Source organism: Bombus affinis, chromosome 4, assembly GCF_024516045.1.
Source record: "Bombus affinis isolate iyBomAffi1 chromosome 4, iyBomAffi1.2, whole genome shotgun sequence".
NCBI lineage: Eukaryota > Metazoa > Arthropoda > Insecta > Hymenoptera > Apidae > Bombus > Bombus affinis.
Window position 1 is genome coordinate 15,918,071 of NC_066347.1, and position 26,438 is coordinate 15,944,508.

Sequence of the window (26,438 nt, forward strand, 5' to 3'; positions counted from 1 at the left end):
TATCGAGATGTTCATTTATTTCTATTTAATAAGATACCAATGGATTTTCATCTTACAAAACTTACCGCTCAATTACCTTTCGCTCGGACGAGATGCTTCCCTGGAAGAACAACACATTCATAAAAATCTGTTATACAAATTGTAGAACTTACCCAATTTTCCTGCAAGATGTTAGCCGCAATTTAAAAGTGATTAATTATTCAAGATATATTTAAATCCTCTATATTAAAACATTTTATTTTTAGGCACTTATTCAAACAATTTCGATAATGAGCGTTTAAACGATATCAAAGAGAAGATGTCGTTATCCCTATTCTCTTATGTTCGTCGAAACACATAATATCCTTTCTCCAAAATATCTCGTGGAATAATAAAACACAACCGATCAATCACTTACGATGGAAATAATACAACAAACCATAGCACACGATCTCATGCGTTATAAAATAAGACCCTATCTGACATCAATGACATTATAAGAAAAAAAGACCACATCCTTCAAATGTTAAGAAACAAATTTGGCAACCACACAGCGGAGATCGACGATGGTTATTAAAAAATTCCATACGCATAGTGATTTGAACACGCATTAAATATTTCATTGGCGATTGCGGCAAAGACCAGAGCATAAAATATTTACAACCACTTACCATAGAAGTTACAGTCATAATAAGTAATTGTGCTTCTTACGTTACATAAATTCACTTGGAATATAGAAATTTTACAGTTCTACACTAGTTCTCAATAAATGTGGAGGATACAATAAAATCTCTCTAGATGCTACAATAAAATAAGAATCAACCACAATGTTAGAGACGAAATACTATATTACCGTCCACAGTTTTAATTTTCCCAAAACCTGTTAATCCACTATTTCAAACAATAGCATAAATTTTTAACAATCTTCGAAAGAAGAGTACCACATGTAACTTGATAATTCGAATATCACATTAACAATGCATTCCAGTAACCATTAATGAAGGAACAAATATTTGATAAGTTTCAAGCAAATTATTCCTTCTTGAAATATATATTCATCATAGAGGAATAGAAAACCACAATCACCTGAAAAATATCTCACCTGCGATGTAAACAAATATTCATGCCTCACAGATAGTGAAGTTTATAAATCTCAAAAGTAAGCAGGGAGTACTAATATCTACAGTTATACATTTTTTAAGCAGAAATTTCTGCTTAAGTGCAATACATTTGAAAAAACTCGTTCTAGGTAAATGTATTGCACATGTAAAAGTAGCGGAAACAATATCCTCTATGCCAATGCATATACACAGCTTAAACCTGCTTAAAGTATAAAGAATCACAACAACACAGAAATAAAACACAACGACCAGCATATTTTTTTGTAGTCAAAACGGATTTGGATTTTATTCAATCACTGTCATGATGTTGTGGTTATACAAGAGTGTTATACAATGCGCAGAATGTTCCTCGAGATCTACATAGCGAGAGGAAATATGTTTACCAAAGAATATATATATATAAAATTAGCTGTGAAAAGCCTCTATTTGCATTTTGTAAAAACCGATAGATATTAAAAATTGTTGGTTCTTTACACAAATATTTTGTATTTTTTGGTAAACATATAATTGATGCACAATATGTAAGACAAATTCTGCCAAATTTTGGGTATAAAGTCATCCAATGTTCGTTCGCTGAAGTCTCGAAACGAGTGAATTGGAAGGGACCTTCCTAATGACAACTAAAATTTTGTATACTCCGCTAAACTTGAATCTCCAAGTTACTAAAACGATGTGACGCGACGAATAAAAGGATCAGATCGCAGAACTATAATGAAAACAATGCAGTCCCCTATTGAGCCATGATGTATCTTACTATGTATTAGATACAAGAATAGAGTGCGACCGATACCACAAACAAATCGATACACGATGTGTGTAGGATTGTGCATGAAAGTATCTATCATACATGGATAAACTTTAACTCGTAAAATCCGTAACAACTATATCGCTTTAATATTTATGCTTGAAAGATTAATCTGTCCCTGATCGATAAACCACTCCGCGAACGACCAAAGCGTCATGTTCAACCGGAATGTGGGGAAATCGATTGATCTCTCGTGAGAACTAAGAAATAAACTTACAAGCTACATTTGATAATTACTGTAAATAGCATAAACCTATATACTGAAAAACCTACAGATTACGTAGAACATTATGAACCTAAATCTAACAACTAAACTGTATGTCGATCACTCAAAAAGATCGACTTAGGAGTGAACAATTAGTAGACTTCCACTGTAAAAAGGAACGATAATCTGGTAAAAGAATTTCGAATGAAATAGTCGTAGCAAGGAAGGGTGATCATCGGCAGCCAATGAGTGTTTCAACGTTGAAGTAGGCATAAAACAACTGTTGATCTTCCAACGACAGATACTTCTCACCCACTGTCCTAAGTTCTGCCACACTACTAGGATGAATTTCAAGTATTGTCACCAGGAGCGGAACAATCCTGCAGACGACATACGAACACCCAGTCTCCTCTCGCTGCATCAATAAATTATTGTTAAGCATCAAATTCTGCAGAGGTTCTCTATTAATGTTACCTTGAGTGTATTCCCCAGATTTTAGTAGAGACGAACATCAATCGTCCTACCATCAATACGTGACCGATTCATCATAGCTATATATAAAAATTATTAAGAAAAATCTTTAAAATAATACATGCCCTTCAAAATGCGTATTCTCTTAAATAGACAAAACTGATCTATACTATTAGCATATTTTTTAAAAGGATACACACAGCGCGTTCAGCATCCCATTCAGATGCGAATCGTACCATGCCCATGTCAGTTCCCCGCATTTCAGCAAATTTCACCTCTCCAACGTCTTGAAATTTGTCTCTCAACATTTGCCATGTTGTGTTTGGTGGGAGCTGTTACAATTATTTTTATGTTTATAAATAAACATGTATTACATATTGTGTACAAATTAATGTACTTGTGTACATACATTTCCTATAAGAATGGTGTCTGACATCGGCCGAGAACCATTAGTATTCTGTCTGTTCCCACCTCCTCCTTGACCTTGATTTCCGGCAAAACCACCACCTCCACCAGGAACACGGTCGTTGTCCCCTCTGTTGAATCCACCGTCAAAATCTCTGCCACCACCGAAGTTAGAACCACCAAAAGCATTGTTTCCACCGAAGCCTACATCATTGTCCATTTTAGATAAGCCTCGCGGCGCAAATGAATTGTTGCCTTGTCCACCAGCTAAAGAGGCTTGTAAATTAGACAAACCTCCAACTCCTCCGCCGAAATTATTTAAGTTAGAAGCCAACTCATTTGTTAACGACGAATTCAGCAAAGAACTGGTGGTCAGGTTAGCGCTCAGACCTCCAGCAAGACTTGCTTGAAGAGCTGCAGCATTTGAATTTGTCAATGCAGATGCTATAGGTATATAAATATACATTGTCAGCTTCTCTATCTATCCTATTTTACATATTACATTTATAGTAAGACTCACCTAACTGTGCTGGCACAACATTGTTTAAACCAGCTCCAAAAGCACCAGCAGCCAACACAGGAGCAGAAATAGGATTTACAACAGGTGGATTATTTGCTTGTACATTAGGAATGTTTCTAGCTACATCCATCAATCTATTACCACCAGCTCCAAGACCCATTCCAATTCCCTTTAACCCTATTTTGGAATTGATATCAATTTTCATTTTTATATGTTTATATAACAAAATAAAATATATCTTAGGAAATAAGAAGGTACCTTCTGGTAATTTTGGTGGCATGTCTGGTTCATTTGCTCTGTCAAGTCTCACAGTCATACGTCTATCATAAAGTTGCTGATTATGAAGCATTGATATAGCTTGTACAGATTCTACTGGATGGTCATATTCTACCACTCCAAATCCTCGAGATTTTCCATCTTTATCTTTTCCTAATTCAACATGTAGTACTTTACCAGCTAATTTAAACACTTCTAATAATTTCTTTTCATCCACTTTGTAATCAAGCTAAATATACAAAGTAATAACTTAATAAACTTTCACATACTTAATTTGTCAATTTAATACAAACCGTATCGCAAAATATACTTACATTTGCTACAAATACTCTAGTAACTAAAGGTCCATTAATACCTAAAGATTCTAAAAACTGAGTACTTAGACCATAGGTATTCCCAAATTTGCTATCTCCACCACCACCACCACCGCCACCACCTCCGCCGCCACCGCCTCCACCACCACCTCCACCAGCAGGAGCATTCATATTTTGACGCCCACCACCTTGTGGCCTTGGCGGATCCCTAAATCTATCATCACGAACTCTTTCATTGTTACGAGCTGTTGCTAACCGGCCATATTTGTCCCGTTCAACATCAAAGTCCTAAAATACATAAATATTAAATATGTCCTTAACACTGATTACATGGTACCCATCCAAGTTGTAAGGAAGTTGAAAAAATAACAATATACTAACTACCTCTTTGACGACCAGCTTTCTCCCTTTAATATCATACCGATGCATTTTTTCTACAGCAATTTTTACCGAGTCTGAATCTTCAAATTCAACAATACCACAACCTCTTGGTTTGTCATTTTCATCAGTAAAAAGTTCAACATGAGCAACTTTTCCAACTTCTGTTCTGAATAAATCCTTCAGATCTTGCCAGCGAAAATCATAGGGAATGTTTGATACGTAGATTCGTCGATCTGAAGCTTTTCTACCACGATCGTTTCGTTCCCTACTACGATCACGACTTGTAGAATTTATTCGATTTTGTCGTTCCGCTCTTCTGTTACGATCACGTTCTCTACTTCGATCTCTCTCCTCGTTATTCTGCACTTGACTCCTAATATTTAATAAGATTATATAGAACTAACATGTGTAAGAGAAAACACGTTTTACTGTTGTTTGTTAATATATGTACCTACAAATTTTGTTTTTCGATATGTAATTTGTATAAATTTTAACTAAATTGAGTGATTCAACAAATACTTGCTAAAAAAATGTATACTGCTGATACGCTGAAAATGTATTAGCGTCGGTTTGTGTTAATTGTACATGATTCTCCACGCCGACAAAGAATAGACAATGAATTATTATAAATATCAATTTTATACTTACTCCTCTTGCTTAATCATTGTCAACGCTTTTTGTCCTGAATAAACTAAATTATTTAAAGAACATATAAATAGTTTATTCGTTAAAAAGAGTAAAAGATACCGAATAAGCAAACATACGCGACGATGAAGCGTCCTATAAAATGGCCGTCCGAGGAAATGCTAAACCATACCGGAAACTACTGTATTCAAAATAAGTTCTTATTTAAAACGATACGAATAAAACTATAAAAATCATTTAATTATAATATTTCTATGATATTACGTTGTTACCCTTCTGCGTTGCAAGTATAAATTATATTTCATATTTAGAAAACATTACACGATTGTGATTATTACACATTTGAACATAATTGATTGAGAAGTTTCAAACTCGAGCTATTGTCTTCGGAAAAATTAAAAGTCGATTCTGTAGCCAATCAAAATTTACGTATCAATATTCATATTTAATTTAAATAGATTCTTTTTAAATGTTACAGAAATGTTTATTATTTAATATTCTTATTCCGATAGTTTATTGTTTAAAAAATGATAACAGAAAGTTTGAAAAGACAATCTCAATCATTGAAAATAAATTTGCCTTTAGTCATTATCTTATAAATCAAAATGTCGGTATATGTGGAGCCACTCGTCATGTTCTATACTATCGTCCATTATATTCCGTTTCCGAATAGCAGAAGACATCGTTTCGCGGGAACCAATCACAAGTGTGATTCATTTCACATCTCTGGGTTTTTGGTGCTGCTTCTGACGTGCGCAGCAATTTTAGGTGGTGGAAGTTCTTGTTTTTATTATAAAATTTATAAAGAGAATGGCAGCACAGTGGATACGAAATGCAGTAAGTAACACGTGTCAATCCAGAAATCTTAAAACCAATAAGTGTCCTACACGTAATTGTGATCCTTCCCAAACAATGAGGTTAGAATATTTCATATCTTGGTTATATCTTTTCGCTGAGGTCTCTAACAGCTTGGCAAACTATCTCTTTTCCTTATATCATTTATAATTTTTCTTTCCTCCTTTGACACTATATCAATTTCTCATTACCACCTTCGTACTATCTTTCTTTACGAAATATAGTAGTATTCCGTGTGTCTTTTATTAATAATTATCAATCTTATTGATATTTGATTAACAGGTCCCGAAAATTGGCTGTGTCCGTTTTTACAGCAGTAAAATTCACAAATGCACACTTATTCCCGGAGATGGTATCGGACCCGAAATTTCAACTGCCGTACAAAAGATTTTCGATGCTGCCAAGGTAAAATAGTTTTTATAAATAATTTTATAAGTTAACAGTTTTCGTTATACACAATATTTCTAGGTAATTGCATGTCTTATCAGTCGAATGGAACTATATTGATAACATGTGTCCACTTTGACATTTCTGTTGCATTTTTGCACAGTGGATATCACATTTTGAGTAACTGTTATAATTTTTTCATTATTCGTGGCTTGAACCTTACAAGGTGACCCTAAGTGTCCTACTAATAACCTTAAGGAGTTTATTTTAATCTTACTCTTATACTGGTTGATCCAATTGTAGGCTAATTCAGTCTGCTCTTGTTGTAGCTAGGGTATGTTCTTTTTAATTTGTATATTTTTTATAAACACAGTGTATATTTTGTGAACTTCAAATAAATGCATGAGATTATTAGTTTTCATTTATATGTGTAATAATGATGCATAATAGTTTTAATATTGAGAAACAACAATGTACTATTTTTCAGCATGAATGAAGAAACTTTAATAGTATCACTCATATATCATGTATTGCATAACACTGTTACTCAACTGTTAGTATCTATATGTATGTTAATATATACCTATACAGTTTATTCTTTCATATAACAGCACTAATAAAGATGAATGTATCCAATGTTAGATAAGATTGTACCCGAACATTTTGTATTTCTTCATATGCATTCATATATACTTGTAATATTATCTTAAATACCAGGTACCAATAGAGTGGGAATCTGTTGATGTAACACCGGTAAAAGGTCCAGATGGAAAATTTGGTATTCCACAAGCTGCCATTGATTCAGTTAACAGAAATAAAATTGGTTTGAAAGGACCATTGATGACACCTATAGGAAAGGGACATAGATCTTTAAATCTTGCATTAAGAAAGTAAGCCTACTTTTATCTTTATGTAATTAAGAATAGTTAAGCGTATCTACTTCAAACATCCATATTGTTTCAGTCTTCATATATTTGTTATGAGTCAGTGTAAACATGTAATTATTTGAAATAGTGTAGACTGCTTTAGTGTAGACTATAGCAAGGAGTTATCCTATTTCTTTCTTTTGTTTATTTTTTTCTTTTTTTTTTTCAGAGAATTTAATTTATATGCCAACGTTCGACCATGCCGTTCCTTGGAAGGATATAAGACATTATATGACAATGTTGATGTTGTCACTATCAGAGAAAATACAGAAGGAGAATACTCTGGTATAGAACATGAAATTGTAGAAGGAGTTGTACAATCCATTAAATTGATTACGGAGGAAGCTTCCAGTCGAGTAGCAGAATTTGCTTTCCAATATGCTCAGGATAATAATAGAAAAATGGTTTGTAATCTACTTATTCAAAAATTGACTTAAAAAAAGAAACTAACAAATATTTTAAATAACTATTAATTTTCTTAATAGGTGACTGCAGTACATAAAGCAAATATAATGAGAATGTCAGATGGTTTGTTCTTAAGGTGCTGTAGAGAAGCTGCACAAAAATTTCCCTCTATTAAATTTGAAGAAAGATATTTAGATACAGTATGCTTGAACATGGTTCAAGATCCTAGTCAATACGATGTACTTGTAATGCCTAATTTATATGGTGATATTTTGTCTGATATGTGTGCTGGACTTGTAGGAGGACTTGGTCTTACACCAAGTGGAAATATTGGTTTAAATGGTGCATTGTTTGAATCTGTGAGTAGACAAAATTTTATATTTCTTTTCAAATATGATAGGGCGTGATTTGATAATAATTTTGTCCCAAAATAGGTGCATGGGACTGCTCCAGATATAGCAGGTCAAGATAAGGCGAATCCTACAGCATTATTACTCTCTGCTGTAATGATGCTTAAGTATATGGGACTAAATGAACATGCTAAAATGATCGAAATTTCTGCTTATGACACTATTAAAGAAGGCAAACATTTAACTGGAGATCTTGGTGGATCTGCAAAATGCAGTGAATACACTAATGAAATTTGCAAAAAAGTTTCAGCATTAGCTAAATAGATGATGTAAAATTTATTGGGTATAAACTGCCAAATACTCGTAGAAATAATAATGTAACGTAAAACGTTATTTTTAAATATCTCTGTAATTTGTTTTTTTTTTTCGAAATTTTTTTCAATGTGTCCCTTCAAAACGTATCTGGAATTTATTTGATTGAATTGCAGAGATGTTCAATGTAGGTAAAGGATATTTTTTTCATTTATATTTGCACTCATTTAGATAATTTGTTGAGTACTTGAATTAGTTTATTGTAAAACTTGATGTTACTCAACATTTGTAGATTTGTTAATGTGTAATAGCATTTAATACGATTTTATTGCAATGCGACTGAATACACGTATATGTATGATTGTCATACTTGCTTATTGTAAAAGAAAGATTCTAATAGAATCTGTAAAAAGTAAACATGTAAATTAATTTAGGAATTCTGTACAATACCTTAGAATGAAGTTGTTGATAATGTGTGCCTCGAGGAAGAGTTTCAAGAAGTAACATATTGCGCAGTATTACACGTAAATAAAATATTATGGATTCTATGTGTTGTGTTCATTATTTGACCTATAGATCATTTGTAAATATAATTATAAATATTGAAAAATAATGCTACTAGCAATCATTTTTCAGAAATGTAATTCATATTGTCACATAACTCATTATTTTTTGTACTTTTATTTACAGTAATATTTGAATAAAATTAACAAATATGAAAATTTAGATTTATTTTTACAATCAAACATATTTATAGATATTAATATTCGTATGAATATCATAAGATGAGAATTTTTTAATTATGCTAATTTTCATTTCTGATGTTCTTACGAAATATTTATTGTAAAAAATATAATTCTTGTGGTATAAACGCTACATAATTTTATCCCTTGCAATGTTGTTATAGCGTCCGTCTTGGACACTTTATAACTTCCCCTTTCCTCTACTCTTTCCTCCGTAGTACAGTATGCTTCTAAAGAAAATTCTCAAGTATGAGAAAAGTTGTCGGCTATATTTCACAGGCAAAAGAAGAGGATGGGATGGAGGAGGATCCGGTGTCATCTTCGCTGCTCGTTAATACTTTCTGTGATTTATTGAGATTCCTCGAGTGAATAATGACTGACCTCTTGTAAATTTTTGATATTAAATTTTCCGTTCAACTATGATATATAGAATCACTAAATTTTCAACACATATGAATCTTTTCTTCTTTAGCCTTTCGAAACAATTGTTACTGAAACAAATATTTTCTAATTACGATATTAATGAAAACTGTCATTTACGAGCCGACTAGTCAAGTCTGTCAAATCAATTATGCAGGACAAGATACTAGTTTCACCTTAATTCTCTTTCGGCTTACCGAAGATTGTTCGATCATCCAGAACACTGATTTCTAAGCAATCGTTTACTTAATTTTATTTTAGACGGAAAATTAACCAGTGTGTTGACGATTTAAGCGGTATCGGCGACCGGGGCAGTCGCAAGGTGCATCATCAGTTGTGGCGAAGGGCTGGTTACACAAAAGGTGGAACACTCGAGGGCGAAGTGCGGAAAGCAAGGCATGCATATTCAGCGTGGAGGCGCAGACGTAGTCATAGGAATAATAAAAATTCGAGGGTTGAAATTATTTAGATTTATGCTCGCTCTCTTGTTCCGGTGCTGGCGGTGACGAGAAACGATTCGATTCCGGGGAACAAATTTCATGCATTATTCAGGACTTGCCGCAATGCACCCCAGTCAATGGAACCGATCCTTTGGAAAAAGTCGTTTTTAATCTCTCGTCGCGTTCCAATAATGCACATGCACACCCGCTCACCTCTTCCCCTCACCTATTTTCATGCCCCGCGCGCCCCCGGTTCGCTTTCACCCCTTTACGAGTGAAAACCGTGTTTTCTGCCTTTAAAGCGGACGCCGGTTCGAACGCGAACAATAAATCGGGGATCTATCGGTATCTACCCCCATGAATACGCGACGCTCTCAGTTTAGAGTTCCGCGATTTATTTTCCGTCTCAGTGTTCATAATCGCTGGGCCTGATCGTTTCGGAGGACCGTCAAACAGAAATGTAAAAAGCTGCTGACGGAGCAGTTACGATATTTCTGCTCGAGATTCTCTCTTTCTCTTTCTCGTTCTTCTTTACTCTCTTCCTATGTTAATGGTTTCGCGCAAGTGTTGCACCAGTTCTTTCCTCGCCGCAGCTTGTCCGTTGTTTTCAAAGTAATGATATTTATTAGCTGTCGGTCTATTAGCAAAGAGAGTTCTACGAAAGCGAAGAACGACGCACGATGAATTTGTCTTATTAGAAAAAGAATTATGAGAACACATTGTGGAAATTTGGAAACGATCTTAGAGTAGTGTAAGTATATATACACAGAGTAGAGCTTCATTTATACGAACTCCATTCATTTGACCGCAATTTTAGCTAGTGTCCGATTACGTACAGAAACTCCTGCCGGTTGGTTTCTATTATCTGAACATGCATTTCTATTACGCGGACGAGAAATCATAGACAGTAGGAAGTATCGGTGAATTTCTGATACAAATTCTATTTTATATAAATTATTTGGTTCTCCGACAAAGTCAAATAAATAGAGTTCTATTATACGTGTAATTGACTGTTTGAATGGTCGCTATACCACTATAGTGTATCGCTATGGTTTAAAATGTTTGTGTCAAAATTTCCCTTTTTTATACTATTTTTCATAAAACTCAGGCTGAACTATTAAAAGTTATTGATTTCATAGAATGAATGAACTTCAACTTCCTCATAATTGGATGCTTCAAAACGGATCCATTACTGTCGACGAAAAATGTTTCATAGATAGCGAAATAAATCCGTCGGCAGCATAAAAATATTTTAAACTCCATCCGTACTCAATTTTTAGCCGCTGTTGCGAAATAACAAAACAACACGCCTCCACTTTTCAATATAATACAAAGCTTCCCGATTTAAAAAAAGAAAAAGGAAAAAAAGTATATTCGTCTTTGTGACCACATGAAACAACTCTTCGTTTACAATTAGACCAATAGGAAATTATTATTCGTTTCTTCTTCCGTTGGCAGATTGTACTCTTAATTAATCATTCGAAAGAATGGTCTGTAATCGCCTTACGATGGATTAATGGATCTGTCAGCTGTCACGAGGTAAGTTCTTTTTTTATTACTTTTCTTGTTTCGATCGAGCTTCGTCGAGCACACGGTCCTCTAACTCCTACTTCTCTCTGAGTACGCAAAACGATGAACAACGGTTGGATATTTGTGAGCATCCTGACGACGTTCGTAGTTGTCGTTAATGGACGAGTTTATTATTTGCCGACTCTGGACCAGAATCGATACGACGACTTAACTTTCCCCGTTCCGAATGAGCAATCTTCGCGGGATTTGGATCTGAGTTTCTTTGCTGGGGACTCGAGCGATCCTGATAGTAAGATACATCCTGTTAAAAAGGCAAGTGGATTCGTTCCTGTGAAATTTTACCTTTAAATACATCGATTGAAATTGTTGCGATAACGGACAGTATTTATCTAACATCTTTTTATTGCGGTCGAAAAAATGCAGAGATAAAGATCGTGAAGATTGTCGTTCGATTTTTACAGCGAATAAAAGCGGAATATAGAGTTTCTTTCGTAACGCAGTTACGTAATGTATTTGCAAACACGTAATCGAGAACATAAAGAAGTGGACAGGTAATGGAAATAAGTGTCAACGAAGCTTCGTTAAATATGTCTTATTTACGCAAAGACGTAAATTATTAGTTTCAATTATTTACTAAATAGTCTATGTACTACAGAAGTATAGATATGATAAGAGAAACTTAAAGGAATTATTAGTTCGATTAATCTTCATTGATACCTACTTCCACCGCCTGTCCATTTATTTTTATCCCTGACTCTGTATATTTCTTCGTTCAAATGATGTTTCCATTACGTTTATTGTCGTAATATGCTTTATTCGTGATAAAATTGTGGGAAATTAATAGCGGTAGAATCATGAATTCAACAGAAAATAAATAATTTTTATCGATCGTTCTTTTATCAATTGTTAAAAATACAAAATTAATTAATTATATGAAGTACGTGATTGTCTTTCAGGTTAAATCATCTATAGAATTCACACCAATTCACCGAAACACCGAGGGAATTTATCTTTCATATTGTTTAAATTGCTTTCTTTTTAATGCTCTCGAAAAGCAATTAAAGTGGAATTATGGCATAAAACAATCGAATATAAAGAAACATCAATTAGAATAGTGTTCTCTTCTTGATAGAATGTCACTGATTATTTCATTACAAAATTAAAAAAAAAAAAAAACTGACAATTCTGACGAATCCAATTTTTTCAGAGAATCTCTTTTTCTAACAATCAGTAGATTGGATATCGATAACAATCGTAAATTAAAGTCGTATGAACCTCGTATCTACTATTAGTTCTATTAATCGAAAAATTTTCCACGTAGGTGCAGATACCAATGTGTGTACTAATCATGTATCGTGTTGAAATTAGGTGTACACGCTTGTCGCGCCGGAAAAGCCGGTCATGGAAGTGAACAAAGAGGAGCTACCGATCACGCGTTACAAATTAGTCGAAGCACCTGTTAAGAGAGTCGGATCAGATGATATTATCATGGTCCCGGAGGTGAACCGCAAAATGGTGAAAATCGATAGGAACAACAAGGGTGAAGTGATCTTGGAGCTTCGCGTTATCGCTAATCACGACACTGTTTGAGGAATTTAGCAGGTATACGAACGAGCGTGAATACTGCACATAATGTGATAAAAATAAACTGATAATTTTGTAAAGCATAAATCGATAATTACGCATTATTTTTCTTGCTGGAAAGACTAAAAACCCGATCGTAATATTGAGAGATGAGATAAATAAATAATGGTTATTCAAATATTATTTTACGTTTTTTGAGATCTATAACGTCGATCCTGAATTTCCATAAAAGTTAAAAAATTGTAGTAATATTCAGTTAAAAAAGAAAAATTTTAATTTCTAAATAATTAACGCAATGCTTGCGAGATTCTTCTTTCCGAAAGTTAGAGAGATTTAACGTTATTTAGTTTCCTACAATTTCCATTGCATTTTTCTCGAATTTTCATCGAAATAAGTTGAAATAAATCAGACTTGCATAAAGAAAAAGGAAGGAAAGTTAGCAGATACTTCGAGACAATTAATCACCAAAGAATATCAGAACAAAAGAATTTCTCGAACGATCACCCAATAGAAATCCACATTGGAAACGCATCTTCATCTATCTAATCGGCCGCAAACACGTCGACGAACTTTTCCATTCAGCCTTTGCAAATGAGTCGGCAGATCGATATCTCCCGTCAGATTTGCCCTCGTCCCTAAAAGCCACGTATCTCTTGTCATTCTGCGCATACATATCGGGGACTCGGTTCCCCTAATTGTACTCTGTCAACGGCCGTGTCAAAGAGAGCCATGTCGACAACGATAGACAGAGAGACGAAACCGGGAAACAGTATCTCGATCGATGAAGGAGAACCCTGGATAGAAGTTTATTAGTCAAATAACGTCAAGAGACTGATGGGGGCGAGGGTGTGACCATATCCGGCTGAATATGACGTTCCCTTTCTGTGTGCGTTCCTTCGAGGGTACTCCCAATTATAACGAGTGCCGATGCATTCAGCAAGGTGAAGAAGCGGCATGTGCCGTAGACTGTATCGTCTTTCCTTCTTCTGTTTCACTCTGAAAGATCGACCTCGAGCGCAACGAGCATTCAGTCCATTCGTACTTAGATGGTACTCGTGAGAATGTACCTTTAAGTTCGTGTGTTGGACGTAACTTACGATCGTAAGCTCGTGCAGTTGATCTAGAGCAGAAATATTTCTCTGTCGTTCTCTTAATCTTGTTTTTTTTTTTCGTTCTTGTAATCGGATATGTCGTAAGTATTTTCATCTCTATAATTTAATAGTTTGGTTTTTACAGTTGAGCATTTCGTAAGTTTTATTTTCTATTCGATAGGATTTCATAATTAAATGTCTGAATTATTTCGTGGTTTTTGCGATTGAGTATACGAGAGTGTTTGTAAGCTTCTTAGTCTACCGAATTAATTTTTAAGAAAGCGGAAGGGACTGTTCTATCTTGAAAGATTTTGTAGTTTTAATATTTGAGCAAAATTTTGTTAAGTTACCCATTATAAAAGAGGAATTAATATTAAAGGTACAATCAGCAGTAGAAAGCTGGTCGCAATGTAGGATATGAAATGGTGTACGGTAATTTTCGAAAGAATACGAATTCGTTCACGTGATTGAATCGCATTACTTTTATTACGTTTAATATACAGGTCGAATGATTTCTATTAATACATATAGATACAATAGAACGCTACTATAATATGTACACGGCATATCACATATAGTTGAATTCGTAGCAGAGCGTTTCCGGCCCGCGAGGGATCTCCAAGATCCTCCTTGGTAGAAAATGACTCTTTCGAGCCGAGTCTCGAGTGTAAGATAGGAAGAGTCTTCAAAGAACGACAGACACGGTGGTACAGATTGCTGAATGAAAAACTCAATGTATCTGGAAAGTACCGTGACTAAACTGCGATATTAAAAAATGTCGTAAGTCTCACGCTGTTCAGTTGTGTATTGAGCGTGAATAGATAGCAGGCTTATGTACTGCCTGGTCTGTCAGATTAGAGCAGCCACATCCACATTTACGCAATTGATAGCACCGATGAAAGTTCGAGGCTGCTAGTTTTTCAATGTATCGTTTCTAAATGTACAAGGTTGTCTCTAAATATTCACATCGAAAATAAAGAAAAAGAAAAGATGGGACGAGTTAGTGGGAGGAATATCTCAGAAAAATAGCAAGATATTCCACGTTCTTTCGCTATTAACATTCTTTGACACTGCGCATAATTCAAAGGGACATTAACACATTGTCAACCGAACAATTTACATTTGACTAGAGAAATTACTACAACGAAGTTTCTAAATACTATAAAGAATGGTAAAGGATAAAATTTAGTCTATGGTATCGACTGTGAAATCAATTTTTTTTAAAATAAGAGATATTATTAAATAATTATGCAATTTTTTGTCAAATTGACAATCTGTTGAATTTGATTGTTTCGCAACGAATCAAAGAAATCATGGAATTTCAGTTTTTAAACATTCTATATGAACGACGTAGTCGAGTGAGAACCAGCTGAGATTGTAAGTGTCGGAGCTACATCTATTTATACAGTCAAGAACGAAAGAGAATCGTTCGATTTTCACGAGTTATTCGGTTACTTGCGAATTCTGCTCGTTCGAGGTATCTCCCTTCGGCTCTTTCACATAATCCACCACCAGTTCCAACCCTATCAACGCTCGAAGATCCTTCCTCTCTTCTTCCGGACTTGTGGACGCAACCGAGATTTCTTCCGGTTTTGGAGATCTTTCGTCTGCATTTTGTAACACACAAAAGCTTAATTAATTAGAGATACGTTCTTCCAAGAAATCAATATTATGCATAATACGAACATTTTTAAAATTTTATACAAGAAAGCATTTCATATGACATAATCAGATTTATCTAGTTCATGACGAGATTAATCGTGAATATCCTGTTTTTCATTTGTGAATATTAACTTTGTACCGTATGGAATCGTCATTTTTACTACTACTGTCATTACTCTTATCGATAGTTGAAATCATTTAATTTGAAATTCAAGTTAACTTTTACTTCGAGCCTCAAAAGCTGTCTAGTCGAAAAAAAAATTACAGAATAATCTCTTATAAACAGTATCGTAATTTTAACATTGCTCGAAAAAGATGTCTTTCTAAAAAGATCTCTTTCTTCTTCACTATCGTAATCTTTCACAGTTCGATCCGTGTTAGAAACGTTTAGACTTTTAATAATAAACAAATTTAGATCTTTAACGATGAAAGCGAATAAGTAATTCTCTATACAATCGCACACGTTTAGTTACATTAAAACACCATGTCAGAACACAAGTTACTTCAACTGTATTAAGAAAATAAAAACCAATCGTAACAAAAACACCAATCATGCAACAAACAATTATTAACACCCACTATTATCAATGTCCTTTGAACTATCTTCGCTCTCGCCAGAAGTCGACGTTTCGCTCCTGGTTGCTTTCCGTGCCTGGCCGATGTCCCTGTACGTCCTAGTCAAGTGTCTCAAAATATAATTAGTGCCACGTAGATTTTCCTCGCTGTTCCTAGACGTGCTAGCCTCGTCTCTCGTCAAATTTAACGGTCGATTGCTATTATATTCCTTGGATTGTGGCACACTGAAGGCGGAACAGTGTTTGCCTTTGAAAGGCAGTTGCCTCTCGCTCAACTTGCGATCCCAGATATGACCGGATACGCGAAGGTCGATGAAGAAGTGCAGAGGATCGATGCCAGGATATGATTGAGGCATTGGATAAGGCGGATACCAAAGTGGACCAGGGAGGAATTCCGGGTTGGTGACGTTCCCGGGCAGACCGAATCCTTTCACGCCCGGAAGCATATCGCAGGCCCTTCCTGGAAGGCTGGGCAAAAAGGTCCTCGAGAAATCGAGCTTCTTCTGATCTGACAATAGGGGCGGTAGCTCTTGATTGCCAATCGCGCTCTTCGTACGATCATCGTACGGGCTTCTGTCGTTGTAATTGCAATTCTTACGGTCGCTAGAGTGAGACTCTTCCGGCTTCACTTTCTGCAATTCACTGGCGAACATGTTTTCTGGTGGTTGGGCCTGCTCAAAGTGACGAGGTCGTTCGTCGAAAAAGCTCTTACTCTGCTTGCTAAACTCAGATTTATTTTCATCCACCGGTTTCAAAATGTCTGTCCCGAAGTTTGGCTTCTGGTCGAAGTTGCCCACTTTACTTGCGGTGTCGTAGCCGTCGCTTTGCTTACTTCCGTTCTCCAGCCGCGTCTCCGCTTGCTGTGGCTGCTGTTGAGTATGGAAATATTTATCCGGCGGCTGTTGCTGCTGTTGCTGCTGCGAGTGATGGTGATGGTGATGATGTTGTCTTTCCTTCGTGGTTAATTCCAAGGGACGATCCCGAGCGTCTCGCCAAGATCTTTTGCGACGTCGAGGTATGCTCGTCGTGTTGTTCGCCGATGATACTTCCGTCTTTGCTTGCACAAACGAACGCAACATCTCGCTGAAGAAGAAGCTATGCGGTGTTAAGGGCACGTTGTACAGGTATGGAGGAGTCGCTGCTAGAAGGCGGGACACCAAATCGCCGCCGGAGAGCGAGGCTGGACTCTTCAGAGTCGACGGATCGCCTGTGGTCGTCGTCATGTTTCTGATTTTCGAAGATGAGCACTGGAGAAGTCACAAAATGTTAAAAAGAAGCAGATAGTAAGGGTTCGTGATTGAAATATTCCGTGGATGTTCGTTTGCATTCACGGCTAAAATTCATTGTAAGTATTTGAGGACAACTTATTACAAAATTTGGATATGAAGGTTATTATTAGTTTGATCGAGTGTAGAGTAGAATTTCGATTTGACATTATTTTGAATAGAAAGAAAGGAATCTCTTGTATCTGATGTATCAATGCAAAAGCGACTATAAATTGTGCTAATATCTGTAATATTAATTTTAGATTAGAAAATTATTTTGTTTTGAAATTTTGATAGATTCTTTACGTTAAGTGTTTAGCAATTTTTTCAATATTTTCTCTAACCAAATGACATTTAATGATATTCCATCTAGAAGATATATTCTATTTTCCAACATATTGTATTAAATGATATGCAAATATTATCTAAACCATTTCAAATATAAATAATACTCCTGGAAAGTAACTTTGATTCTTTGCATTCTGGGGAATGAAGCAAATAAAAGCAAACGATATTCCAAAATAAAGAATGTACAATCATACATATAGAGCTAACATAGCAACCCTGTGATGAGTTTGGTAATTCGAACATTCAACACAGCTAAATCTTGGAATACTACACATCTGCTTGGTTCCCAACAATAATCGAACGCATGGAAGATCGTTGTAGGTAAGTACGTACAATCCTCGGAGCAGAGACGCGCTACTATTGTCTTCTGAAATTAATTGAATATCCGCCGTTGTTAAGTCTAAGAGCAGCAGGCAACGCCTATGACTGGCTAAAGGGATGAGTAATACTAGGGCTTGCGTCGCATCATCCATTAAGGATTACTAATTTCTGTCAAGTGCACGTTCGGTTTCGCGCGAATGTCTTGCAAGGAATTCCCGAGAAATCATTAATGAGAATCTACGATCGTAGGTATTTCAATTAAACTTCGTGCCACGCTCGTATGAACAGTCGCATCAGGAACAATTAGTAATTAGTAAGGAAGTGTTCCCTACATACTGATTTTCGTGATTGATATAGTTACAATTTCTTTGATTCGCATTTACTTTATCCTAAGTTCTCGTTTATTTTGATTTTTCTTCATTAAACAGAATATACGACTTAAGTGAGAAATTTCCACTTTTTTAATATTTAAACTCCTGATATCAGTTTCGATGTATTCGTCATTTGTTTTGCGTTTTGATAATCGTTCGATTCTATGAAGATTTCTAATAAATATACTTTTGCACTTGCCATTTTAATAAAGTTTTAACTAATAAATTGCGTATTATTTAGTACACAGATTATACTATTTTATGTTCATACTTAGATTTCTATGGTAATTAATACAGTCAGTAACGGCATCCTTCGAAGATATCATAAGTAACTCAACACTTTGCTCGGTCTTTCTTTACCGAATCATTGCGCGTATGACTCGTGTATAACAGGTTGCTCGTTCACAGGCTTCTAAAACCTACACTTTCAAGCCTCTGTTACGAAAGATAAATCAAACTCACTTCTTTTAATCAAAAATTATTTCCTCTATGATCTTCTACCACTCTGCGTTTGATTAACCTATAACTCCGAAACTCTCTATGCATACAGTGTGACGTTATAAATAGAGTATAAAGTACATTTGCATTTGCAAAGACGGAACGTGCTTGCAAGCATTTTTTGGAAAAAAGAATAAATTCGAGAACATACGTTTTCCATTATCTGCAGGCCGGTATTCTCGAGTCGTTAATGTTCCGATGAAAATCTTCATCATCGCGACGGAGGAATCAGAGGGCGACTTTTTGTAAACAGTTTTAGGCGTTGGAATAAACGAGAACGACAGACAACCGTTAATGCGAGTGACGAAGCGACGAGAGGAGAATTTTTACTGTCCATTCGCGAGAATCCGTGAAGTCTTCCAGGTCCCTGGCGAGATTCTTTCATCGATAGAAAGAGAGAAGAGTGTAACGGGGCGTGGAAAGCAGAATGGTGGTCTGTATCCGTGTCCGCGCACCGAGGAGGGATTGGGTATTGTTTCGGTCCATTGTTTCCCAAACAAACGGCGTCCACGTTGTTTCGTCAGGAGATATGTTCAGCCAGACAGGCAGGACGAACAGGAAATGGACTGCTGTCAGTTTTACTCTTCGTGATAAATACGGGCTCTCGTCGTCGGTTCTCATTGCAGCGCGTCCATAATTCCCGTGCCGTCTCTATCGTTGTTGAACATCGAACGGTGAAAATCTTTTGATTTCTGTCAGAAGCGAGAGTGAAATGGACCTGGTTACGCTTTCTATGTATATTGGCGAATATTATTTGCTCGTTATGCGGCACGAAGAAGGAAGAAATAGCAGTCTTTGATGGAAGGAATGGAAACGACTTCTGTACTCATTTTAACACCGAGGAGTTTTTAATTATTCAGAAGAAAATTCTAAACGTATTTAGCAGGCAGTGGAAGTTCTTCTCGAAGATCTTGAAAAACAAAAAAATTAACGGGAGATCATATTATATCATCGTAAAAGTTACTTGTTTCTTACACAATAAGATTAAAGTTGCTATTTTCCTTATGCAAATCTCATATTGTGATTGATCTTGTATTTACTTAACCATTTGAATGGTAAAATGTTGACACAGACTGTGTCGAGGAAACAAGGCAACTCTAAAGGCTCGGATACGTGGGACTTCTGAAGAATCCCTGGAGACGCGAAACGATTTTTTTCCCTCCGTGATGGTTGCGATGAAAGACAATAGCGACGCGTTTCCATTGCCTTACATCGTGGTCTTCTTAAACAGGAAATTTTAAAGGCTGGCTGCGTCATGAAATTCAGCGGTCGCGCTGTTTTAACCAAGCTTGAATTACAACGACCGCGGAAGAGATCTTACATTTCTAGAACATTAATCACGAGATCGTTGTAGCCACTTTAGTCAATCCTTTTTTCCTCTGTTTTCTTTTTTACCTCTTTCTTCCATATTCTTTTGTTTTATCTTTCCATAACGTTGTAAAAAATTCACGCCGAGAAAGAAGCGAAGAAACTGCAGCAAAATTTACATCCCCCTATACTTTATGGAAACGTTACAGCGTCTTCTCAGTCCCTTGTATTTAAATCACATTATCCCGAGATAAAATAATTCAACGTGCCGGTATGCTCCCGAGGATACGTCAATTATGCAAAAAGTGAGAATTTCCATTGCGTGGTCGGTTCTTTATTCTATTACCGCCGCAATATAAAGAAGCTTCCCGGAAAGTCTCCGCGAGTATTTACTTGAGATTCTCTGGTACGAAACAATTTATTCCCCGCTGGGTTCTCGCCCCTAAAAGTCAATGGTAACACATTTTCACCGTCAACCCTCGTAATATTCTATTTAAGTATCCTTTAAAAATTGCAATATACATTTCTTTCCTTTCTCGATTTCCCTCTCTGTAGTTATCCTTCGATTCTTATCTCCTATATCGTTTCTATGTATTGTGTAACAAATGATCTTGTCACTGTTTAATGTCCTATAATCGAAGCATATGTTTACAAGTGATAATTGAAAATGCACTTTCTTTTATCACATTGATGTAAGATAAAATAATTAATGAGCGTTTTAACAGTAAATATAATTATGGATTATTCTTAATTATTTCAATTAACTACTTAGTTGAGAACGTAATAATAATAATAAAGGAACATCCCAATCTTGCGAAAAGAATTTCAATGATGTTACAGCGAATTAATGCTTATTAAACATAAATATTAATTTAATATGAATAAATTGTACCTCAATTATCCTTCTTCGTTTTATCCTATCTGAGGAGGTGATAGAACAATGAAACAATAATCTGATATAAAACGAAATACGGAACACAAGGCAAAGCCAAAGATCAAAGTATGTAATATCTTTTGTATATCAACTTCTTTTACGTCACTGATCACCACCTCTTATCATCATAAAACATCTTATACAGTACAACGATCTCCCTAACACGCATGAGACCGGAGCTTTTCAACCATCCTTTAAGCAACGCGTTAACCAATTTTTTCTTTGACGATATTGATTGCTTTACCATCGATTACGTACATGACAACATTTTACGTAGTACGACCTATAATTTTCCTAATAGGTAGAAAATAAAAAAATCTTCACTATCCCTTGAACTCATCAACTAACTCTTTCCTCCAACAACCTCTCTGCAAGACTATAATAGAGCAATGAGTCGCGCTCGTCCCAACCTTGGAATTTTACGGGCTTGCATTATCGTTCCGTTCGAGGCGAATCGTTGCGGTTGGTCGAAGCGTCGCTCGGCGTCGTCGTCGACGACAACGACGACGACGACGACGACGATGACGACGTTTTCCTTTCCGTCTCTTCGTGACGTAGTTTCAGTTTCACGCGGAAGGGGAAGGCCGGTTTACGATTCATAAGACAACTCGGTGGATTGAATTAAGCGAACGGTGCGGCAGCTGCCAGTCCGTTTCTGGTTCTGTCCGCGCACCCACCGCGAATCTGCATAATCCCGTTCACGTCGACGATTCTAATTGGCGGATTGTTTCAATCTCTGTCGCCGCGAATATTTGCATTGCTGCTCCTCTCGTTTCGCCCTACCCTCCCTCCCATTCTCCCTCATCCGCCTCTTTCCCTAACCATTCGACGTACGCTTCTCTCTTTTCCTAATTCGTTCCTTTCCACCCTTTCCCTGGAACGATTTCCCTTTCACCCCCACCCTTGCACATCTTAATTTCTCGTTTTCTTTCTTCTTTATGTACTTTACCCGCTTGTATACCTTCGGCCTTACTCCCCCTTTTTTCTGGTTCGTTTTACCCCTTTCTGCAAGGATCTGTCGTGCATCGTATATTGCTCTTTTACCCGTTATATTTTATTTATTCTTCTTCATGCGTGTTTGGTCCTCCCTTTTTCGTATCTGTCTCTATTTTATTTATTTTCTTGATCTTTACGGTTTATTTTTATTCTTCCAAAAGTCCCCTAAGTATCTTTCTTTCTTTCAGTTTTATTGCGTCTCGTGTTCTTGTTCCTCATCCTTGGTTTTTCCGTTTTTCGTATATCGTCCAATATAATCTGCTTTCCCATTTAATAAGAGTCTACTCTGTTTTTGCTTCTATTTATTTATTCGTCTTTTGTAGATCCTTGTTTTTCATCATCTCACAGTTCTGTACCTTCTCGTTAAATCTGCCTTTATCTTTACTCGTTTCTTTCCTACTATACCTTGTCCTTTTCTTGTGCGTCCTTCTCTTGTTCACATTTTCGTATGTTGTACATTGTCTATCAATAATTTTGCACAGGTCTCTTTGTCGATTACTCTCCATCATTGTCTTCCTCGCGACTGTCGAAAAATAATTCAAAGCTTTTGTTCCATCAAAATTAACAAAAGAATTAAGCTAAATTCTATTGTTCTTATTTTTCATACAAGTATCTTCTCTCCTTTTTTATATATCACAATAGTATAATACATAATGCGTAACACATAATATATTCTCGCCACAAACATCTAATGCCAAATCTTATGTAATTACAAGTAGTTTGAGTCACTCGAGTTATTACCATGCGTCCGCTGCAATTGGCATATTGTTTTTCTTTATGGTCGATTTGTTTTACGTAACGTACCTCCAATTCTCGACTCGCGTAACTAAGCAGAAGAATATTAGATAAGAGGTCGTGTGAAAATGAAGCACAATAATGGTCAACAAGGGCAGTAAAAAGTCACACCTATGCATGAGAAAATAGCGAATGCAATGTCGAAAGAGGTTTTATCAATTATACGAGACCAAAAGCGAATTAAATGTTAACCTCGACAGGTATTTCAATCGATTCGTCTTCGTTTCTTCGCTTCCCATGTCTTCGTCGTCCCTCCGAGTAGCGGCGATCTCTTTACTGTCAGCATAAACATTTTTATTGCGACCAGACGCCGAACGATCTCGCTTTACATAGAGAAAAAAAAAAATGTCAGTCGCAGTAGAACTTGGTTTTTTTACGGTTGAACTCTCTGCGTAATTCGAACGGTCCTCTCTTCCTCTTTCTGTGTGTATTCATAAAAAAGGAATAAAAGAGAAACATGCACGCAACGAAAGACGCGAAACGCAGAGAACGGTGACACACCGACAATAAATAAAGCTGGCGCACCGATACGAACTCTTTCGTTAGCGCTTAAGATTAGTACGTGATGGTGTATCGTGGTTTGAAGGAACGGCCAGGGGATTTGAATGCTTTCGAGGGTGCACAAACTGCGGTATAATCGATAACCGCGAAAGATTATAGAAGAAAGGGAGGATTAATTGGTTCGATGAGATGCCAACCGAGATTCTTCTGGTGAGAAATTGTTCATTGAGGAAGATAGAGGGTATTCGTATTAAATCCTTCAATATTCTGTTTTCTCGAAAGAACGTTTATTTTATCAAAATCTTTCCGTTTTAAATGCATATTAACGCTATGTAGTATGGGTATTGACAGGACCAGTATGGGAAAAGGCGTATACAAACCCGTATTTGTACGTGAAAACGCTATTGCTACGTGTTCCAACAATAGTATGTTAAATATAAAATTCAAAATAGGATGTGTTAACCTAGTGTTTCATTAAAAATTTTAATTCTTGGACTTGCAAATAAAACTTAGTGTACATGTAAGATACGCAGATTATAAGTTTGTAAAATTTAAATGCGATGGAGTATCGGAAAGAATTGAAATATAACGAAGCATAGTTAAGGATTTTCGATATGTATGAACAATTGAAAATTATAATTTATTTTATTTTAATTTATTTATTAGTATAATAATTGTAATCAATTCGACTAACAAATATTTAGATCTATAACGATAAGTAATAGTAAATAGAAATAAATGAAATAATTCTTTTTCTTATCTGAGATTTCAATTTGCAAACTACATTTCACCATCTTTACTCAACTAAACAGGGATATGACGAACACGTAATCAATGCTGTCGTACACGCGGTTCAAAGGAAGATATACGGGTTGATTTAGGATTGCAAGATGAATTCTCATTACTTGTCACGTGATACTCACAAGATCCTCTCGTTAGTGCTAATTTTTAATCGATATTCTATATTCACCGTCGCTTTTTCTATTTCTGTCATTATTTGACCACGACGTGGGATAAACCATTGTCTCGATCATAAATCACAGTTCATTTTTACATTTTTTCTAATATTATTTCAATGCAAATAATGACTCATAAAGAAAAGAGAAACCGAGGACACTTATTTGATAATAATATCTGCACTTCACAGAATAACCCTCTTTGTAAACAACAGATATGAAATTAGTTGATAAACTATTCTAAATCAACTTGCTGTATCCCATCACTTAGTTTTACCACAATCAACACCACAGTCGTTACGCAACAAATCAGATTCTCCCACGTGTACCATCCTTCGTGAAATCAAGCATCGAATAAACTTCCAAACCAACAATCAGCTCGAAATAAAGAACACTAACCGATTTTAATCGACACCGTTCCCCAAAACACCATCTTTCATGCATGTTACATTAATCTCAACAATTTTGCACAATTTCAACGCATTCGTCTCTTGCGCGCAACCAAAGAAGAGGCGATCAGGTCACATGGTAGAGACCATAAAAGCTCCTCAAAGAAATCAACAACTAATCTTAAAAAAGAGCAAAGATGCAAAAAGGTGAAGAAAAGAAATAAAAGTAAAAATAAAAAGAATCCACGAAACAAGAAATTAACACTCGAAATTGTATAATGAAGTAACGCAAATAAAAAGAATCGGCAGGCAAAAGTTCGACTCACCTATACACGCGGCGACAGGCAGGTGGTCCCGGGTTCCGGTTCTCTTCGGCGGTGATCCAGAGGCGAGCGATCTACGGATCGTACGGGAAGCGACAGTAGCGTCGCGTGCTGCTCGTGCCAGCAAATGAGATAATAATCGGAGGACTCAGTCACTCGTCGTCGGGCACCGTGGCAGGCAGCGGCGGCAGGGTGGTTGTTCGGCGGCGGTGCCGAAAGTGGGGGTTGTATTCCATCCCTGGCGACCGTCGACGACGAGAGTACGAGTACGAGAATGACAGAGAGGGAACAAGGGACCTGCGATACGGGGGCGAGAGGGCGAACAAGCATGATATAGAGTGCGAGAAAGAGGGAGAAAGAGAAATCAGAGGGGACGAATGGTAGTAGGAGGAGGGCTGGAGGCAGAGGGTGGTGGTTTTTGAGATGATCCGGCCAATCTGCGCATCATTTCCCCGATGCACCCCGCGTCGCGGCAAACCGGCGCGGATTCCGCACCACCGCAAGCACCGTAGAAGCCCTGTTGAATGCCACATTTTGAGACGAGGATGGAAAGAAAGAGACGGTAAGATCGACCACCGCTGGTGGACAAGGACGAAGGGCAGAGCAAGGAAAAAGGAACGAGAGAATGAGAGCAAGAGGGCGGCATTAAAAAAAGAGGAAGCGAAAAGGTAGAAAGAGACAAGACGGGAGAGAGGAATACAAGCATAGCCTTGCTACGGGGATGAAAAAAGTGGAAAACAGATATAGGCAAAAGAGAATCTTTCTCCTGTACCCGTAGCTTCTTCCCACCCTTGCTCGCCTGTCTCTTCGCGTCTCTTTACTGCGTTCCACGGACGTATCGAGGATATGTTTACACTGCCGGAGAAGAATCTCCGCGCGCGTACGACTGGAATATCGATCTTTAAATGCACCACAGAATTGAAACGTGCGTGCCTTTGTCAGTTTATCTTAAAATGGGACCTGTGGACGTTCTTCTTGAAATTACTCGAAACGACTGTGAAGACGAACGCGATGAAACGTGGCGGAACGCG

The 26,438-nt window shown here is 36.6% G+C and overlaps 4 protein-coding genes across 10 annotated transcripts; 2 read left to right on the forward strand and 2 right to left on the reverse strand.

The window, feature by feature from the left end:
• Nucleotides 1-1,356: 1,356 nt before the first annotated feature.
• LOC126915411 (heterogeneous nuclear ribonucleoprotein M) lies at nucleotides 1,357-5,294 on the reverse strand. Of its 5 annotated transcripts, none has more exons than XM_050720081.1 (10): nucleotides 5,126-5,294; nucleotides 4,478-4,850; nucleotides 4,097-4,384; nucleotides 3,765-4,011; nucleotides 3,507-3,683; nucleotides 3,281-3,400; nucleotides 2,991-3,190; nucleotides 2,778-2,913; nucleotides 2,585-2,661; nucleotides 1,357-2,525 (listed from the first exon to the last, which is right to left on the reverse strand). In XM_050720081.1, the coding sequence occupies exons 1-9, from the start codon at nucleotides 5,140-5,142 to the stop codon at nucleotides 2,606-2,608; spliced, it is 1,614 nt and encodes a 537-aa protein (XP_050576038.1). In that variant the 5' UTR covers nucleotides 5,143-5,294; the 3' UTR covers nucleotides 1,357-2,525; nucleotides 2,585-2,605. The 5 variants fall into 5 exon arrangements, with proteins under 5 accessions (XP_050576038.1, XP_050576037.1, XP_050576035.1 ...); XM_050720080.1 differs by having other exon boundaries at nucleotides 3,281-3,430; XM_050720078.1 differs by having other exon boundaries at nucleotides 2,991-3,430; nucleotides 4,481-4,850.
• Nucleotides 5,295-5,772: 478 nt separating this feature from the next.
• On the forward strand, nucleotides 5,773-8,905 carry LOC126915416 (probable isocitrate dehydrogenase [NAD] subunit alpha, mitochondrial). The gene is made up of 6 exons (XM_050720090.1): nucleotides 5,773-5,959; nucleotides 6,260-6,382; nucleotides 7,082-7,254; nucleotides 7,460-7,694; nucleotides 7,776-8,054; nucleotides 8,130-8,905. The coding sequence occupies exons 1-6, from the start codon at nucleotides 5,933-5,935 to the stop codon at nucleotides 8,367-8,369; spliced, it is 1,077 nt and encodes a 358-aa protein (XP_050576047.1). The 5' UTR covers nucleotides 5,773-5,932; the 3' UTR covers nucleotides 8,370-8,905.
• A 1,471-nt stretch (nucleotides 8,906-10,376) lies between these two features.
• On the forward strand, nucleotides 10,377-13,257 carry LOC126915420 (uncharacterized). 2 transcript variants are annotated; one of them, XM_050720095.1, is made up of 3 exons: nucleotides 10,377-10,711; nucleotides 11,419-11,802; nucleotides 12,859-13,257. In XM_050720095.1, the coding sequence occupies exons 2-3, from the start codon at nucleotides 11,593-11,595 to the stop codon at nucleotides 13,078-13,080; spliced, it is 432 nt and encodes a 143-aa protein (XP_050576052.1). In that variant the 5' UTR covers nucleotides 10,377-10,711; nucleotides 11,419-11,592; the 3' UTR covers nucleotides 13,081-13,257. The 2 variants fall into 2 exon arrangements, with proteins under 2 accessions (XP_050576052.1, XP_050576053.1); XM_050720096.1 differs by lacking the exon at nucleotides 10,377-10,711 and adding an exon at nucleotides 10,864-10,880.
• A 1,366-nt stretch (nucleotides 13,258-14,623) lies between these two features.
• Nucleotides 14,624-25,642, reverse strand: LOC126915414 (uncharacterized). Of its 2 annotated transcripts, none has more exons than XM_050720087.1 (3): nucleotides 25,411-25,642; nucleotides 16,407-17,649; nucleotides 14,624-15,772 (listed from the first exon to the last, which is right to left on the reverse strand). In XM_050720087.1, exons 2-3 carry the CDS (start codon nucleotides 17,623-17,625, stop codon nucleotides 15,609-15,611), a joined length of 1,383 nt encoding a protein of 460 aa, XP_050576044.1. In that variant the 5' UTR covers nucleotides 17,626-17,649; nucleotides 25,411-25,642; the 3' UTR covers nucleotides 14,624-15,608. The 2 variants fall into 2 exon arrangements, with proteins under 2 accessions (XP_050576044.1, XP_050576043.1); XM_050720086.1 differs by lacking the exon at nucleotides 25,411-25,642 and adding an exon at nucleotides 19,357-21,170.
• Nucleotides 25,643-26,438: the final 796 nt, after the last annotated feature.